Here is an 18,975-nt window from a genome sequence, read left to right as displayed (position 1 = left end):
AGTGTCTCGTCATGAAGCACATGTATAATCAGTCCAATGAATGAGCGGGACGTCAGGTGACGTCATAGACCAGGAAACTATAAATCACCCCTGAACGCAGAGCGTGACAGCTTCTGTTTCTCTCTGTGTGAATCTTTCTGACTTATGACGCGGCGGGGACTCGTTTCTTGGGGTTCGCAAACGGATCTGACAGCGGGGGTTGAGACGGGCGCGCCCTATCTCGGCTCTCATCTGCCAGATCCAGTGGCTTTTCTCGGGGAGAAGCACGCGCTGCGTTTCTCCTCCCCGCGATGAGGCACTTATGCTGCGATTTTCCAGTTCCGAGGAACTGGTATCGTTTATGTTTTGTTAAGAAAGAGAGAACAAAACAATAAAAATAATATATATATATATATATATATATATATATATATATATATATATATATATATATATATATATATATATATATATATAATAAGGCAGATGTTTATGAGTTTCTATAATAAATAATTAAGTTAGCTCATAACTCTGTTGAATAAAGAGGAGCTTATAAAAGGAGGTTTTATCTAGTGCTGTTGCTAAGTTAAATATTTACTGGCCAGCCAACATTATGAGAGTGAGAATATAATGATTCTGAGAGTGAGAATATAATGAATATATATATAAACTCTATATCTCAGCCTCCTCGTCGGGGATTGCCGTTTTTTCCCCCCCTATCTGCACACTGAGGTGTCGAGATCGTGGAATAAACCGGTTTCTGTGTTTTAAATCCCCAAACTTTTACTATAGTAATGTTATGGGTATTTAGTATCATGGTATGACAGAGCCTCGGGTTAAAGAGCAAGCTCTTGCAAGCTATCTCTCTCCTGAGTCGGCGTCATTATAACCCCAACGCTACCCACCAGCCATCATAAATAATAGATCAATATTATTAGGCAGCGCTGGTCGGTAAAGTATATATATATATTTATATATAAGGACATGGATGAATGTGAGGATGTCAGCGCTGACGCTATTCCAGAATTGCGTCGCGCAACAGACAAACTATACCGGGGAGGGGCGGTTTCGAGAGATCGTTTTTCCTCGGCGTCCTCTGGAGGCTGACTCTCTGAGGAGGGTCGCAGCACTGCCAGTTCGGTTCTTTCCTGCTGGTTGCCACGGAGTGATATATATTAAGTTTTCTGATGTAAAGAAAAATAATACAAAACATGTCTGTTCTTCTGAACTCTGCGCTTTCAAATAAACGAAGGAATAAACTATTCAGCGGCGTTCCAGAGGTTTCTTCCTCACCGATCTAATGTTCCTGAGACTGCTGGGCGGGAGCAGTCTCAACCTACTAAAGCTCCTCGCAGCATAAAGTGCTGCAAAAAGAAAGAAAAGAAGCCTGACGCCGAGGCTGCAGGCTTCTGAGGGTGGTCCCCTCCGGGGTAGGACGGTTTTGAGAAATCGTTTCTCCTCAGCGCCCTCTGGGGTGCGACTCTCTGAGGAGGGTCGCAGCGCTGCCAGTTCGGTTTCCCTGCCGTTCGCCGTTTCAGGGTACCGAGGTGCCTGCTTTTTCCAACGATCCTCCGAGGAGGGTCGTTGGAACTAGGAGTTAGAGGTAGGCAAGATCTGAGGACTGTCGTTATCTCTAATAAAACTTAGACAAGAAGTCCTGACGCTGAGGCTATCAGGCTTCTGAAGGTTCCTCCGGGGCAGGGACGGTTTTGAGAAATCGTTTCTCCTCGGCGACCACTGGGGTGCGACTCTTTGAGGAGGGTCGCAGCGCTACCAGTTCGGTTGTTCCCTGCCGGTTCGCCGTTCAGGGCACCGAGGTGTCAGCGTCCCCATACGATCCTCCGAGGAGGGTCGTAGAACGGTCAGTTCGGTTGTTCCCTGCCGATTCGCCGCTTCAGGGCACCGAAGTGACTGTTCAACCAAATCCAGAGGCCAGTCTCCAGAGACTGGTGCCCTTAGCAGAATTTCTGGCAGCGTGGTTACTACTGCCACATATTTCTCAGTGGGTCCTGCACACTATAGAAGGGTTTCAGAATTCAGTTTGGTTATCGTCCGCCCAGATTTCTAGGGGTCCTCCCCACAGTGGTGGACCCCGAGCAGGCTCTGGTTATGGAGCAGGAAGTACTGACACTTCTGCAAAAGGAGTTATAGAAGGGGTTCCTCCTTCCAGCAGACAGTCAGGGTTTTTCGGCCGTTACTTCATTGTTCCGAAAGAGGATGAAGGGTTGCGTCCTATTCTAGATCTGTGTCAATTAAACAGCAGGCTTCAGAATCTCAAGTTCAAAGTATGCTTACGCTAATATGATTGTGCACAGATTCAGCCCGAGGACCGGTTTGTCACTATAGACTTGAAGGACGCTTACTTATCTATCCATCCTCATCACAGGAGGTTCCTGAGGTTTGCTTTCAGGGGCGAAGCATACCAGTATCGGGTTCTTCCATTCGGCCTATGTTTATCACCCCGCATCTTTACAATATGCGTGGATGCAGCTCTGGCTCCTCTGAGACTCCAGGGCATTCACGTATTATATTATATCGACGATTGGTTGATCCTAGCTCAATCTGAGCATATGGCAGTTCGGCATCGAGATGTCGTCCTGTTTTATTTAAAGATGTTGGGGTTGCGACTCAACACCAAGAAGAGTGTGCTCCTCCCAGCGCAGAGGACCACTTTTCTAGGTGTGCGATAACGATTCGCCGTAAATGGGGTAAAACTAGGCCAGTCACTCACTGTGAAGCAGTTTCAGACTGTTGGGTCTCATGGCAGCTGCGTCCAATGTAATTACTTTTGGCCTTCTGTACATGAGACCCCTGCAGTGGTGGCTCAGGACCAAGGGGTTTTCTCTGAGGGGAAATCCGTTTTCACATGATCAAGGTCACGCGGCTATGCCTACGTGCCTCGGCCATGTGAAAGAACCTTGGTTCCTCGCCCCGGCCCAGTGTTGGGGGCTTCTTGTCGACGCATAATGCTATCGACAGATGCTTCCCTCACAAGTGGGGGGTGATCATGAGTGGTCACTTGGCGAAGGGTCTTTGGCAGGACCATCTTCCTTTTTGCACATAATTGGCTAGAAGTGATGGCGGTATTCCGATTATCTCAATACTTCCTGTCAGACCCGAGAGGTCACCATGTGCCTGTCCTTTCGGACAACACACTGATGGTCTCGTATATCAGAGCAGATATCCTGTTGAGGCAGGGGCTGAGGCCCGGGGAATGTACACTTCACCCCGAGGTGGTGGAGCTCCTTTGGGAGAACTTCGGTAAACTCAGTCTACCTTTTTGCATCGTTTATACTACGCATTACCCTTTGTGGTTCTCCCTGATGCATCCAGCTCCGCTTGGACTGGATACGATGTACTAGGTGTGGTTGAGGCTACACCTGTACGCATTTCCCGATATCTTTGCTCCCAGGAGTTCTGGAGAGGGTTTGCCGGGTAGGGGCTCATCTATTATTAGTAGCCCCATTCCGGCCGGCCCGAGAGTGTTTCTCAGACCTACTGTCCCTTCTAGATGGCTCTCCCATGGAGATTCCATTCAGGAGGGACTTAGCGTCCCAATCAGGGACACAATATTTCACCCTATTCCGGAGTTATGGATACTGTGGGCTTGGCCTCTGAGGGGGCCCAGCTCATAGATTCAGGTCTCTCGGCCAAGGTCGTGGAGACCATACTCCAGTCTAGAGCCCCCTCCACGAGAATACTGAATATGCATTGAAATAGAAACTGTTATCTGCCTGGTGCGGAGAACACCTTCTGAATCGTGTTATCTGCCCTGATGGTACAATACTGGATTTCTGCAATTTATATTTCTTTGCTGGGTTATCTCTGAGGAGAGATCCTTAATTTCGTTTTCTCCGTGGTACATGAGGCTGAGGCCTGCACATACTTGGATTTGCACCTGGTATGTTGATAGTCTTTCTTCACCCCAGGCCGGGTTGTATTCTTAGGTCCCTTTTAAAATTGCGGGTCATTTGTGCTGCAGGCCTTCTGTCCTCCACCTAATACCCCAGATCAGGAAAAACTTAATCTGTTATGCCCTGTCCGGGCTTTGGATGCTTATGTCCACAGAGTGGCGTATATAAGAGCAATTATTTGTTTGCTTTGGGTTAACTAGTTAGGTTGCCCTGCATCTAAACAGATAATGAGCAAGCGAGTAGTTGAGGCTATCTCACTTGGTTATTAAGCGGCCGGACAGCCTTCACCTTGGCTGTCCGGGCCCATTCTACGAGGAATATGGCTGCCTCTATGGCTCTAATTTCGGGAGTTTCCCTTCACGACATTTGTGATGCGGCAGGCTGGTCCTCGCCGCATACATTTGTCAAATTTTATGACTTAGACCTCTCCACTCCTGAGGCTAGGTTGCATGCTTCTAGTGTGCGCAAGGTCTTCACACAGAACGGGCACTTGTTATTATGGCGTAGTGGGTATGGGGTTCCCATTGCGTAAACGCAGCGGGAGTTCCCTTGATAGGGAACGTCTCTGGTTACGTATGTAACCTTAGTTCCCTGAGAGGGAACGAAACGCTGCGTTCGCCTGCCATACTTCCTGCATGCCCTGATCGACTTGCTTCAGGCTTTTCAGAAGCTGTCACGCTCTGCGTTCAGGGGTGATTTATAGTTTCCTGGTCTATGACGTCACCTGACGTCCCGCTCATTCATTGGACTGATTATACATGTGCTTCATGACGAGACACTTGGAAGTGTTCCCATTGCGTAAACGCAGCGTTTCGTTCCCTCTCAGGGAACTAAGGTTACATACGTAACCAGAGACGATAATCTACAGTGTCACATGATCCTTCAGAAATAATTTGAATTTGCTGGTTTGCTACACATACAGTAGAGTAAATGAACTCACCGATCAGTGGGATATTACTGGCAGTCGAGGGCAGCATGTCTTTAAGAAGCAGCAGTAACACAGAAATAGACAGAAGCAAAGTTACTTTAAAACTAAGCTTCTCTCCTCCACTTGAATCGATGAAGAAGGAGGCCACATCCAGCACAAGGAAGTAAAATACTGGCATCATAAAAATAATGACATACAGTAAAGGTCTCCTCTTTATGGTGATCTGCAAGAACAGAAACTTCTTTAAATGCTTTATCAGAGCAGCTTTACATTAACATTGGAGACTAGTTGTTACATGGTCTTTATCTTATCTGTAAGGTTTTAAGTCAAAAGTTATATTACTGAAAAACTTGTTTTCTCTAGCAGTGGTTTTCGTATTGTGTAATAGCTGTTAAATGAATGCTGTAGCATTACACTGAGATACATGAACTGTATAATGAAGGAACATTTATCAGAAAGGTGAAAAGGTATACTATTTTACATACTTTTAAAAAGAGTTAATATTATGGAAATAATATACTTTAAAGAATATACTTAAGTGTGATCTGAATGTAATGATTTTGGACACTTAACTGCATGTTATTTTAACAGTTAAATGACAATGTTGTCAGGGAATATACCAGACTCAAAGGAAGTTCCCTTTCGAGAACGGTCACTTCGTATTGCGTAGCTAATACGCAGTGGGGAAACTCCTTTCCTCAAGAAATATTGAAGCTACTGTAATAATTTAAAACGCAGTGCAGCTGCACGGAGAACACAGCAGAGCGTGTTAGCTCGCTCATTGGCTGTGCTGCGGCAACTTCACATCCAACCCGATCTCACGGCAATTCGTACGAATTTTACGAGGTGGCTAATTCGTACCAATTCATACGACCTCACTCGTACGAATTTGTACGTTTTTTGCTAAATCGTACATATTTTACGATTTGCCAAAATCGTATAAATTCATACGAATGACCTACTCCTGACCCCGCCCCTAAACCCAACTGTCACGTGGGTTTAGACAAATCGTACAAATTCGTACGAGTGAGGTCGTACAAATTCGTACGAATTAGCCACCTTTTAATCACTCGTACAAATTCGTACGAATTGGTCGTGAGATAGCGTTGTCACATCCTATGGCCAGGCGCCTCTGACCCGCGGCCCAATCAGATGACTTGGCACCAACTACGTCAGAGTGCGCACGAATGGGTGTGGCCTAAGCCTATAAATATCGCCCAAACTGGCCATATAGCAGATCTAATCTCCTTCAGCGACCCTTCACGTCTCTGACTCCTGAAAGCCGGAGCAAGCCATGTAAACAGCGGACAGCGCCTTCGAATCACCTCGAAGCCGCTCCTCTTCTGTCGCTGCTCTCCTGAGGCCATCCAGCAAGAAATAAGCTATATCCTTTATATCAGTGGTCGGCAACCTTTTTGTCATGAAGTGCCATTTTTTAAGTTTCATTTTTTGAGTTTATCACTGTGCCATAACCCCACCCCAATATGTATAAATACACATACACATACACATTTAAATATTCATAATGGCTAACATAGAAATAGTGCAGAACTAGCCTGGGAAAACCCAGACCACTCTCAGTTGTAACTGAGTTAGGGTCTGGCAAAGCTCCATAGACAATTCATTTCCACAGGGGTGTCACCAACGGACGTCGGATAGATCTAAAACCAATCAGAGCGTTGAATGACGTGACGTATGCAGAGCGACGGAGAAACATCTCGAGACTCTCAGCAATTCTCTGTTTGTGTTAACGAAAATGACTATTTTAAATCGCTTGAAACAGACGCGATAGCTGATTCGAACGAGTGATGTTGTGATGTTCCACGGCGGCATCCATCTTTGTAATGTACAAAATCTGCGTCACCGTCTCTGCTCTGTCGTCATCGTGTAAAGCCCGCCCCAACGTTTCTGATTGGTGCCGCGATTCCGACGGATTGGAAATGGGTTTCAATGGGCTCTTTGCCAGACCCACTTGCAGAGCAAATCTAAATTTGCCGGAAGTGGTCTGGGTTTTCCCAGGCTATTGCAGAACCTTAAATAGGCCTATTTCTGAAGCAAGTTTCCTTTAGTTTGATTGTATTCAGTTTTAAATTAGACTTTGAACAGATTTCCAATGGGTCTGTTTACGCCTGGTCATTCATGCGTTTTAAATGATCAGATATAGCTATCCGTTTTATTAAAACTGTTCCATTTACACTGGGCAACGTAACTGTCTGCAAAACTAATATAAATCTAATCTTTAATTCCTGCACTATATGCAAACTTAACAGCGTTCACGTCAAAGAAAGCAAGATCAAAATCAAAGCGCGTCGGCTTGCTGAAGAGATGTTCAGCCACTTCTCTGCTGTGCTGCGGTAGCTCTGTCATATCTGGGTACCGGGAGCCGTTATAAAACGCTCTTGCATGCTTCGTTTTTACCATTTTAGGAGGAGTAAAATATACATGTGTGGCTTCAAGCTACAACCAGATGCAATTTGTCCAGTTTTATCTGGATTGCGAAACAAAATTCTCTTTCGGTCTTTTCATGATTGGATAGCTATCCGATCAGAGAAAACGCATGAAGTGACCAGGTACACATGAACATGGTTTCCACGATTCATCCGTCATTTTGATGTGTGTGGAATGTTTAATTAGGACTCTATACTGAATATCTCAGAAATGTATTGGGGATTGACTATGTACAGCAGAACAAGCTGCAAGCTGTCAGTTGTGTGCATGTGATGCGCAGTGATCGCACCAATGGTTTGTCAGACCTGCACGCTCTAATTCTAACACTTTAATAGTATGTACTCCTACCTTAATATAACAAACTGTGTTACTATGATGAATGATTTCTTAAAAATGTAGATCTGTATGCAAGTACGAGGTACTTTATCTGAATGAAATACATACATCTCTCTCACTTTTGCTCGCGTACTAGCGATTACCCTCAGCGTGCCAATGTTGGCACGCGTGCCATAGGTTGCCTACCCCTGCTTTATATCCAATATGTTTTTTCAGGCAGATCAACGCCCCTCCTCTCAAGTGGCGGGTCTAGTCTCCTTCGGCAGATTGTACGATGAACAAGACGACAGCCTCTCCATTGCTGCGTCTGAGGAAGAGTGGTAGGGTTCGGCTGACCCCGGCCTCTCATAGTCTGGTGCTAGTGCTGCTGCTACCAGAACTAATTCAGATGCTGAGATACTGCGCATCCTCACTGTGGCCGTTTCAGACCTCGGTCTCGAATGGGCCTTGCCTGAGGAGCCACCTAGAAGTCGGCTTGACGGATGGTTTCTGCAAGGGCGCCAACAGGCTCCTCGTCACAAACCTGCACCGTTTTTCACTGAGGTCCCTGATGAACTCACAAAATCATGGCGTGCGCCGTATTCAGCACGCACGAGTGCTTCAACTTCCGCTACGCTCTCCTCTGTCGATGGCGCAGCGGAAAAAGGATAGGAGAAGCTGCCACCGATCGAGGAAGCAGTTGCCGCCCATTTTTGTCCGGCCACTGTTGTCGTCTGAAGATCCAGAGCGGCTCAACCTTCAAAGCCTTGCCGAACCACCAGTTTTACTAAAACTACCGCCCAGGCGATAGGCAGAGCTATGGCTAACCTCGTCGTGCTCGAGCGCCACCTGTGGCTCACGGACATTAAGGAGGCTGACAGAGTGGCTTTTCTCGACGCGCTGATCTCCAGCACCGTTCTCTTCGGCCCGGCTGTGAGAGGATTCCCCGAGAGATTCACTGAGGCACAGAAATCTTCTCAAGCCATGAAGCACTTCCTGCCAAAGCGCTCCAGCTCTGCCTCAAGCCGCCATAAGAGCATGCCGCCTTCTCAGCCAGCTAAACCAGTGCCTCTGGCTTTCCTAGCCCCGCTCTGCGGCTGATACCCGTCATTGCTCGAGATCAGCTAATCGCCACCCGATGCCAAGGCCCACGTCCTCGCGTTGTGTTGGACCCCGAGCCACCGAAACCCTCCTAGCTACGGGAGGAAAGAGAAAGCATCTGAGTCCCGCCTCGGCCTGACCACCCTTGAAAAGAACCCACTTAAATCTCGCAGCTCCCTGTTCAGCTCAAGCAGCTGGGGTTTTTCATACTGTAGTCAATGGACCTGTTGCACTGCACGTGCCCCTACAAAAAAACGCTGTTTTTACAGCGACCCAAATAAAGCACAAAAGATGTACACATGTACACACACACAACACAAAGGTATCAGGTCCCCCTGTGTTAGGTGGCCCTCCCTCAGTTGTCATTCTTCCTCAGTACCAGGTCCGTGGCGGCCCAGAGGGAAAAATGTGCACAATTCACAACATAAAGGTGTCAGGTCCCCCGCCGTGATAGGCGGCCCTCCCTCAGTTGTCACACCATCTCTGTGTCAGGTTTGCCACAGCCCAGAAGGGAAAACGTGATGAAGCACGTTACAATACTGTATATATATATATATATATATATATATATATATATATATATATATATATATATATATATACACAACACCTCAAAGCACGTTATGAAGGTATTAGGTCCCCCTATGTTAGTTGGCACAGCCCTGATATACACTCAAACCCTAGCCACAAGGGCCCAGGCCTGGCAAGCCAACATTATGTTGAACATTATAAAGCGAGGCTACTCGCTCCAATTCACTCACAGACCCCCGCGTTTTCAGGCAGTCGTCGAGACCTCGGTGAGAAGCAACACAGCTCACGTGCTTCGCACCGAAGTACAAAATCTATTAGCAAAATGGCCGATAGAGCTAGTCCCTCCCCGAGCTGAGTCCACAGCGGCACCTGCCCCATCCTAGACCTGAGATATCTGAACAAAGCTCTTATGAGGCGTCCGTTCAGGATGATAAATACCAAACAAATCCTCGTGCAAGTTCGCCCAGGGGATTGTTTTTTAGATGCTTACTTTCACATTCAGATAATGCCCCATCACAGGCCATTCTTGAGATTCGCCTTCGAGGGGCAGGCTTATCAATACACCGTCCTGCCGTTTGGTCTGTCCCTAGCACCTCGTACTTTCACGAAGTGCATGGATGCTGCGCTTTCTCCCCTGAGGCAACCGGGAGTGCGCATGCTGAACTAACTCGACGATTGGCTCGTTATGTCTCAGTCGAAGACCGAATTATTGACGCACAGATCCATGCTCCTCAGCCATTTAGAATGTCTGGGACTAAAAGTCAACCTTTCCAAGAGCAAACTAACGCCCAGCCAGAATGTAGTCTTTCTGGGAATTGTTATCGACTCCACAACAAAGCGCTCTCACTGTTTGTCAGCTGACAGGCTCCTTCAGGACAAGTGCACGCGCCCCTCAAGTTTCAGAGGCTTCTCGGTCTTATGGCCGCCACATCGTCAGTTCTCCAGTTAGGATTACTGCATATGCGCCCCCTTCAACACTGGCTGAAACGCCGTGTGCCAGCCCATGCGTGGCGATCAGGACGCCTACACATTACGGTGAACCAGTGCTGCATCAGAGCTCTGGCTCCCTGGAAAGCCCAAAACTGGTATCAGTCGGGCGTTCTTATGGGTGTGGCCGCCAGGAGGAAAGTAATTTTCACAGACGCCTCGAACCAAGTTTGGGGAGTGCTGTACGAGGCCAAAACTGCCTCGGGTCGAGGCCGGAGAAGAGCTTACACATCTGCCTGGAAATGAGAGCAGTGTAGCTAGCCCAGCATGCATTTCTGCCAGACCTCAGGGGACACCATGTGCTAGTCCGTATGGACAACATGTAAGTGGTGTCTTATATAAACCGACAGGGTGGCCTCAGATCAGGCAACCTCCCCCAGGCGAGTGGTCTCTCAACCCTCAGACAGTTTATCTGATATGGAGTGTATTCGGCAGGGTGGAGTCTGACCTCTCTGCCTCAGAAAACAACAAATTGTGCAACGTTCTTTTCGAAGAGCAGAGATGCTCTGGTCCATCAGTGGCTCAGACTTCCTTTATATGCGTTCCCGCCGGTATCTATGATCCCTCAAGTCATCAGACGGATCAAGGAAAGCAGATGCCCAGTCTTCTAGTAGCCCCCCTCTGGAAGACCCAAGCGTGGCTTCCAGAGCTGGTACAGATGACGGATACTGTCCCATGGCCAGTGTCTGTGAGGAAAGATTTCCTCACGCAAGCGAACGGGACACTTTGGCACCCTCGCCCCGACTTATGGGCCCTCCATGTGTGGCTCCTCAACGGGTATCCTGGGACCTCCCAGAAAAGGTCCTGAATACCATCACTGAGGCTAGGGCACCGTCTAACAGATGCCTCTATGCCCTGAAGTGGTCAATATTCACTGGCTGGTGTTCAGCTAGAAACCTCGAGCCCCAATCATGCAAAGTGTCGGATATACTCTCTTTTTTGCTGAGTTGCTGGATGTGGGTCGCTCCCCATCCACGCTCAAAGTGAATGTGGCAGACATGGCAGCTTATCACGCTCTGGTGGCTGGCAAGTCATAGGGGAGAAACAATCTCATCGTTAATTTTCTTAAGGAAGCCAGGAGAATGAACCCTCCCAGGCCCTCTACTGTACCAGCATGGGACCTCTCTACAGTTCTCGGGGCCCTAAAGGGCCCTCCGTTCGAACCGCTGCAAATGGATGACCTAAAACCACTTTCGCTGAAAACTGCTCTGCTGCTAGCCCTGGCATCAGTTAAGCGGGTGGGAGATTTGCATGTGCTCTCTTTGAGCCCTTCCTGCCTGGAATTTGGGATGGGTGACTCCAAAGTCACTCTCAGGCCAAGGCATTGTTATGTATCTAAGGTGCTCTCCACTCCATTCAGAGCCCAGGTTATCACATTATCGGCGCTTCCACCCTCAGAGAACGATGGGAAGGTTAATCTGCTCTGTCCTGTCAGAGCCCTAAAAGTTTAGGCAGTCAGACCACCTCTTTGTTTGCTTCAACGGTTGTAACAAAGGGTAACCGATCACGAAGAAGAGGCTATCCAGATGAGTGGGCGCTATTTCCATTGCATATGCTCCTGTGGGCCAGGTTTGTCCCATAGGCACTAGAGCTCACTCTACGAGAGGCATGGCCTCGTCGTGGGCTTGGTTCAGTGTAGTACCATTTGTAGGACATTTGTGAGGCGGCTGGTTGGTCCACGCCTTCCACATTTGTCAGATTTTACAACATGGAGGTACCTTGCGTGCAGGCTTGGGTCCTTTCAGTGTAATGGTAGGACCTGATATGTTCGATCCTGCCAGAATAACATGTTGAGTCCATAAGCACTAGTTGTCCTAGGACTGTCATAATGAGCCTATTTCAATGACTGACTAACCCCTACACATGATACCCTGACTCAGTTCTGGTTATGTCACCAAAGTTAAAACACTTTATATGGTATTATTTCTGTGGGCCTCGGGGTGTCCCTAGGCTCCAGTTAGATAGCCAGTTGCTGATTAGTGCATAGCCTAATCGCAGTCTGTTACGGTGGGTCGCTTCAGTCGATTTAGAACTGCTATATGGCCAGTTTGGGCGATATTTATAGGCTTAGGCCATGCCCATTCGGGCACACTCTGAGTAGTTGGCGCCAAGTAATTTGATTGGGCCGCGCGTCAGAGGCGCCTGGCCATAGGATGTGTAGTTGCCGCAGCACAGCCAATGAGCGAGCTACACGCTCTGCTGTGTTCTCCGTGCAGCTGCACTGCGTTTTAAATTAATAGCTTCAAAATTTCTCGAGGAAAGGAGTTTCTCCACTGCGTATTAGCTACACAATACTCTTTCCCTACTCTGAGGAAACCGAGGTTATGTTAGTAACCGAGTACGTTATCAGGTGAGAAGACAACACAGGTTTATTGAGTAGCAGCGCTGTACAAGCCAGTGTACAACTGTCATTAGCCCCTTTCACACAGAGATTCCGGAAAATACACGGATAAAGTGACCCGGGATTTGACCCGGGTTCGTTTGAAAATGGTTCATTCACACTGCCAGTGATTTGCCGGAATCAGAGAGCGCGTTCACACACAACCCGGGTATGTCCCGGATAGACGCGTGACGTTATTATGATGTGAGGTATAAGGTACGCGTCGAAAAGCGGAAGTGTTTGCATTGCTTTGAACAACATGGCAGCTGATCAGGCATTAGATGTTGCTGTTCAAACTTTGTTGTTTATGTACAACATGTTTCGTGGTCAAATCACAATTTTATTTTCGATTTTGAGTTCTTTTCAACGTGTTAATTCGATACGGAATACGCTGGAAGTTAAATTGGCGGAGAGTATGAAAGAAAATGAAGCCGCGAGACGTAAAGCACGGAGACGCCATCGGATGCTAAAAGCTACAGTTCTTTGTACACGGCTCATGCAACTGGGTGTTTCGAAGAGAAGACTCGTGCATCATCACTACGACACACCCCTTACGGCATTTGTCCTGGCTTTTGTTCACACAGCGCGCGTTCCGGGTCTGAACACGGCAATGTTACTAGGTCCCCAACCCGGCATCGATCCCGGCATTAAACCCGGGTCGTGTTTGCGTTCACACAGAAGGCGTTCCGGCAATTTGCTGGCAATTTGCCGGGTTCAAAGTGCTGTGTGAATGGGGCTATTGTGTCCAAGCCTAATGGTCACAGTTACATAATTGTTTTACTGTTGAGATTAAGCTGAAACCCCTATAGGCTGTTTAATGACAGTTTCCTGTTGTGACAACTTGCCCCACATACAGTATTGTGACAGCATGAGTCTTATTCTTACTGAAGTGACTTGAAGTGCACCATTCACATTAATAATAATCTATAATTATGTGATTATTATTGTTCTGCTTTGTACCGTATATATCAGCTGATCCTGTTCTTCTCCTAGAGTATTGACTTGGCCTTTAGAAATATTTATATTTACGAGTTCCCACTCTCCCTGAGTCTGAAAGGCCTTCTTGGAGCTGAGGGTCAGGAATGATGCATCAGAGAAAGGATTAATTAGGAGCTCCTTGCCTGAGAGAAAATCAACAACATACATTACAATCACTTTCATTTCAAATACAGTATAGGAAGGGATTTTTTTTGTTTGTCTCTACCACATGAATGCATAAAGGGGGTCAAACTGACCCGTATTCACCAGATGACCTTCTATTTCTGCCATGATTCTGAAGGTCACATACAATGGACCCTTTACTATCCATAGATCATGGGAGAGGAGTGGTGAAAGCCATGGAAATGAATCACTTTAGCTCACATGACAATGCTAACATGGTGGCGGATGTAGTACATTCAGACTGAATTCATACCACACACATTCATGCTTGATAATATTCATACTATACACATGTATACTTTTGTAACATTTCTTCATCAAATGTAGAACCTACTCAGACAGTTTATGAGTTGACTAGAGAAATGCTACAGAAAAGGACACAGAAGGCCCAAGGAAAGGAAGTGGCGCAAACTCTTCCCAAAAGTTTGCTTAGAAATGTGTAAAACATTTATTTAAAATGTTCTGTCTCTCTCTTAAAATATAATTTTCACATGGTCTGTGGTAAACGTGGGGAGTAAAGTTTAAATGTTAGTAAAGTTAAAGCTACAATATGCAAGAATTTTGTAATAAAATATCCAAAAATCACTTGCACAGTGTGATATATTTCCTGCAGTACTTACATTATCCCAAAAGTTCCCAAAGATTTTTCAAAGAAAATTCCAATTTTAAATAATGGCTCATCAACAGAATCCCTGTTCATTTGTCGCCTGTCAATGACGTAATATTCGCATTATCCCTGGTTTCCGCTCGTACTGCCATAGTAACCATGTTGACAGACGTGGACAATTGTGTTACGTCTAGCGGCACGCTTACGCTGTTGTTGTTTCGTTCAAGTATTATGGACCATGACAAGCAGACTTTGGGACAAAAGGAGAACTAAAACGAGATCAATATCAGCGTGGCGTTTTCGAGATGCCGAGAGCTCCACATCCGTGACAAACCTGGACTTGACAGCTAGAGCTCTTGCATGTACTTTATTAGACAGGAGAGCAAATACATAAAACTAATCAATGTTATATAGTTCAACATGATGAAATGTTAGAATATGATCAGTATGTTATTCTAATGTTGATCTATCTTACTGCTAGTCAAATACAGCCAACAAACTAACACATAGAACAACATTATAACTTTCAACATTACCTCATAAGTTTAATTCGTCAAATACACTGACCTGTGCGAGTAGTAATTCAGCACTTGTGGGTAAGTTAGTTCGGTAGAATGAAATGTCCTCATTCCTTTATATCCGTGGGACTCGCGTGTGGCGCTGATATCTGTCTCTTTTATTAGCAATCGCGCCCTACTTCATACCACAGTCATGTTAAAAACATCAATGTATTCACTCATCCATAAACATTATTAAACGACAAGTCCCATAATTCCGCTTATCACTGCGTCATCAACCTACGCCTTTGCTATTGTAAGAGTTTAGCGACCCCTAGCAGCGAAACAAATAGTGTAGCTTTAAATCTACATGAGTTTGTTAAGAAAATGTACAACTGCATTTTATAAAGAAAAAATTTCAGCTTTTGTAATACATATATAGCCTACAAGGAAAGTGGACAAATAAACATGTTTAGTAAAAACTTTTGTGTATCTTCAATTATTTAATTAATAGGACACCTATTTTCAAAGAAAACCATTAATTCGAATACGGGTCATTTTGACCCCCTTTATGCATTTGTCTACTTTTTTGGTTCATGCATTCTAGGGTTAATAATCATGTTTGCTAACATCAGGGTTGTTCACCAATATGCATATTTTGTCAAAATTAATGATGTTTTTGATTGTTTATCTTCTCCTGAATTGTAATTTACTATATTTCTCTTCCTGTCATTTCAATTCAAATGCCAATAGCAACATCCTGTGGGTGGGGCCAATTGATCGTTCGCAAAGACCCGCCCCCTTTAGTTACTGTTGCTATGTCCGACAAGCAACGCCGCTCTCACACCACACCATGTTCTCACGCAGTGAAAAATACATTGCGGAGCAGAGAGGACACTGACAACACACCGACAGACAGGACAGACCAGGTTACTTTTCGGTTAATTTTGAGATTAAACATATTAAACAAAGTCTCACCTTTCAAATTTGGTCATTTGTTAAAAGAAATTTAAACAATAAATACCGTTTTGTGGCTCTTTAAAGGGATAGTTCACTTTGAAATTAAATTTTGGTATGTCTTTGTCTCCGCAGTAGTTTCAATTTTGATATTTTTAGGTCAAACTGTTCTTGTCTGTCAGTCATATAATGCAGGTATATAGGTATATATCCGGCGCTCTACGGCGCTTGCGCAGACTAAGTAAACAGATCACTTGGACGTGGTTGTGTAAAAGAGATAAAAACGATATAAATACTGTTCGTTTCATCACACAAACCGCTTGTTTCGTGTCTCAGGCCATCAATGTGCACTTACGATGGGGAATTTTTTAATTTGGACTTTTCTCTTCATGCTTTTGGAGACAGTGCCTATATACCTGCATTATATGACTGACAGACAAGAACGGTTTGACCTAAAAATATCAAAATTGAAACTACTGCGGAGACAAAGACACCTACATCTTGGATGCACTTCAGGTACGCTAAAACATACCAAAATTGAATTTCAAAGTGAACTATCCCTTTAATGTGTCTGACAGATCGCTGTAGAGCAGTGTTTCTCAACCCTGTCCAGAAGGACCCCCAACACTGCACTTTTTCTTTGTCTCCCTAATCAAACACATCTGATTCAACTCATCAGCTCATTATCACATGGGTTAATGAGCTGATGAGTTGAATCAAGTGTGTTTGATTAGGGAGACAAAGAAAACGTGCAGTGTTCGGGGTCCTTCAGGACAGGGTTGAGAAACACTGCTGTAGAGCCTCAGTTAAAGCTGCTCGTGAACCGATCATCTCTTCCTTCTAGTTAATTTATAGCATCAAATAAACATGAATTAACATAAGAAGGAATGTTGTTTTAACCGCGGAAAGAAGTCAGTGCACTCCGCTTCTCAAGTTCAAATCCTCCCATGTTAATCTACTAACTCTCCTGACTGCTTTGTCTGAAAAAATGGCGGATGGCGAAGTATGATTGGTCAGATCACCTGTCAATCAAGCTCTCTGCGAAGGGTCAATTCCACTCAATTTCACGTTCATTAACTGAATTCTTAATTTCTGAATTTTGCCCAACCCTGATCATCATTGATTTGGGAGTTTCAGATGTACTTGTATGGATTGGAGACTGAAGGGTAAAATTGCAGCTTTGGGCGTCAAAGGGAAACTGGTGAAGGTCCATCTTGCAGGCCGAGGTCAGAGCTAAAGTGTTAGATGTGAGAACAATGCCTTCATTACGCAACTGCACATGTTGATTCTCTATTGTTGCAAACTCTGTCTTGATGCTAAATAGAAAGAAAAAGAAGAAAAGTAGTTCAATAAAATAAAATGCAAACTTTAAAAGGTATAGATCAACCAAAAAATAAAAATGCTGTCATCCATTACTCAACCTCATGTTGCTCCCAAGACTTTCATTCATCTTCAAACGATAAATGAAGAATCTTTTTTTATAAAGTTTGAGAGATTTCTGTCCATCCATTAAAAGTCCATTCTACCAAAATGTTCAAACTTCATTAAGTTCATAAAGACATTGTAAAATTAACCCATTTGATTCGAGCGGTTTAATCTAAGTCCTCTGAAGGAATATAACAACTTTAAATAATAAACAGGTTTAAATTAGGCTTTTATTCACATGTATTCACTGTAAAGGAATGAAAGTCTTGTGGGAAAGTAAATGATGCCTGAATTTTCATCTTTGGATGAACTAACCAACCCTTTAAAGACTATGGAGATTGAGAGTTTTTTTTTTTTTTTCACTTATAATGTTATATAATGGATCTTAATAGAAACAGACTAGGAGATATTTCTTTCCTAACATTGGGATCTGCAGAGCAGTGGGTGCTACATGCAGAAAGTGCTTGGTTTCACTAAATGCTGGAAGTTTTCAGTTCTGAAATTTTTTGTAAAACCCTTCCTTCTTTCCTTCCTTCCTTCCTTTCTTGCTTCCTTTATTTCCTGCCTTCCTTCCTTCCTTTCGTTTCTTCCTTCCTTCCTATTATTTATTTCCTTCCTTCCGTCCTTTCTTGCTTCCTTCCGTCCTTGCTTCCTTTCTTTCTTGCCTTCCTTCCTTTCTATCGTTTCTTCATTCCTTCCTTTTATTTATTTCCTTCATTCCTTCCGTCCGTTCTTGGTTCCTTCCTTCCTTGCTTGCTTCCTCTCTTTCCTGCCTTCCTTCCTTCCTTCCTTTCTTTCGTTTCTTCCTTCCTGCCTTCCTTCCTTCCTTCCTTTTATTTATTTCCTTCCTTCCTTTTATTTATTTCCTTCCTGCCTTCCTTCCTTCCTTTTTATTTATTTCCTTCCTTCCTTTTATTTATTTCCTTCCTTTTATTTATTTCCTTCCTTCCTTCCTTCCTTTTATTTATTTCCTTTCTTCCTTTTATTTATTTCCTTCTTTCCGTCCTTCCTTCCTTCCTTCTTTCCGTCCTTCCTTCCTTCCTTCCTTTTATTTATTTCCTTCCTTCCTTTTATTTATTTCCTTCCTTCCTTCCTTTTATTTATTTCCTTCTTTCCGTCCTTCCTTCCTTCCTTTTATTTATTTCCTTTTTTCCGTCCTTCCTTTTATTTCTTTCTTTCTTTCCGTCCTTCCTTCCTTCCTTTTATTTATTTCCTTCCTTCCTTCCTTCCTTTTATTTATTTCCTTCCTTCTTTCCTTCCTTCCTTCCTTCCTTTTATTTATTTCCTTCTTTCCGTCCTTCTGTCCTTCCTTCCTTCCTTCCTTCCTTCTTTCCGTCCTTTCTTTCTTTCTTTCTTTCTTTCTTTCTCTTTCTTTCTTTCTTTCTTTCTTTCATGACTGACTGACTTACTTACTTAGCAAACCATGCTGAATTACACAAAATTGTTCATACCTTTCAATTATGTTGATGTCTGGAATCCAAACCATATCTTTTTTAATTGAAGAGAAATTCATCCCACAAAAGTCCTCAGGATTCCATTTGGTGAACTCACTGAACCAACCCTGCAAAGTTATGGGTATAACATTAACAGTAATTATAACTAGTGGTCAACCGACTTGGTCCAATGTAACAAGTTTGATAAGTGGCTTTAAAAAAATAGTAATTAAAGTCTAACTTTGTTTTTATTTTTTAGTATCTTCATATATTATGTGACTTAAAATAAATTAGACCTTTCAATGTCTTGCT

The 18,975-nt window shown here is 44.5% G+C and overlaps 1 protein-coding gene across 4 annotated transcripts in view; it reads right to left on the bottom strand.

The window, feature by feature from the left end:
• Positions 1–18,975, bottom strand: part of LOC307007028 (tRNA-splicing endonuclease subunit Sen54-like) — a 39,976-nt gene that overhangs the window by 1,228 nt on the left and 19,773 nt on the right. The window contains exons 14-17 of one of the 4 annotated variants that reach the window (XM_079628631.1): positions 18,682–18,791; positions 16,949–17,121; positions 13,544–13,704; positions 4,834–5,044 (exon numbers count right to left, since the gene is read on the bottom strand). In XM_079628631.1, the coding sequence (XP_079484757.1) occupies positions 4,834–5,044; positions 13,544–13,704; positions 16,949–17,121; positions 18,682–18,791 (655 nt within the window). Of the gene's footprint in view, positions 1–4,833; positions 5,045–13,543; positions 13,705–16,948; positions 17,122–18,681; positions 18,792–18,975 lie in introns of those variants that run through there. The other 3 variants (XR_013799560.1, XM_079628632.1, XM_079628633.1) reach the window with 3 other exon arrangements.

This window comes from Phoxinus phoxinus (assembly GCF_949152265.1).
Source record: "Phoxinus phoxinus genome assembly, chromosome: 1".
NCBI classification, from domain to species: Eukaryota; Metazoa; Chordata; class Actinopteri; order Cypriniformes; family Leuciscidae; genus Phoxinus; species Phoxinus phoxinus.
This window is presented reverse-complemented; position numbering and strand designations above follow the sequence as displayed.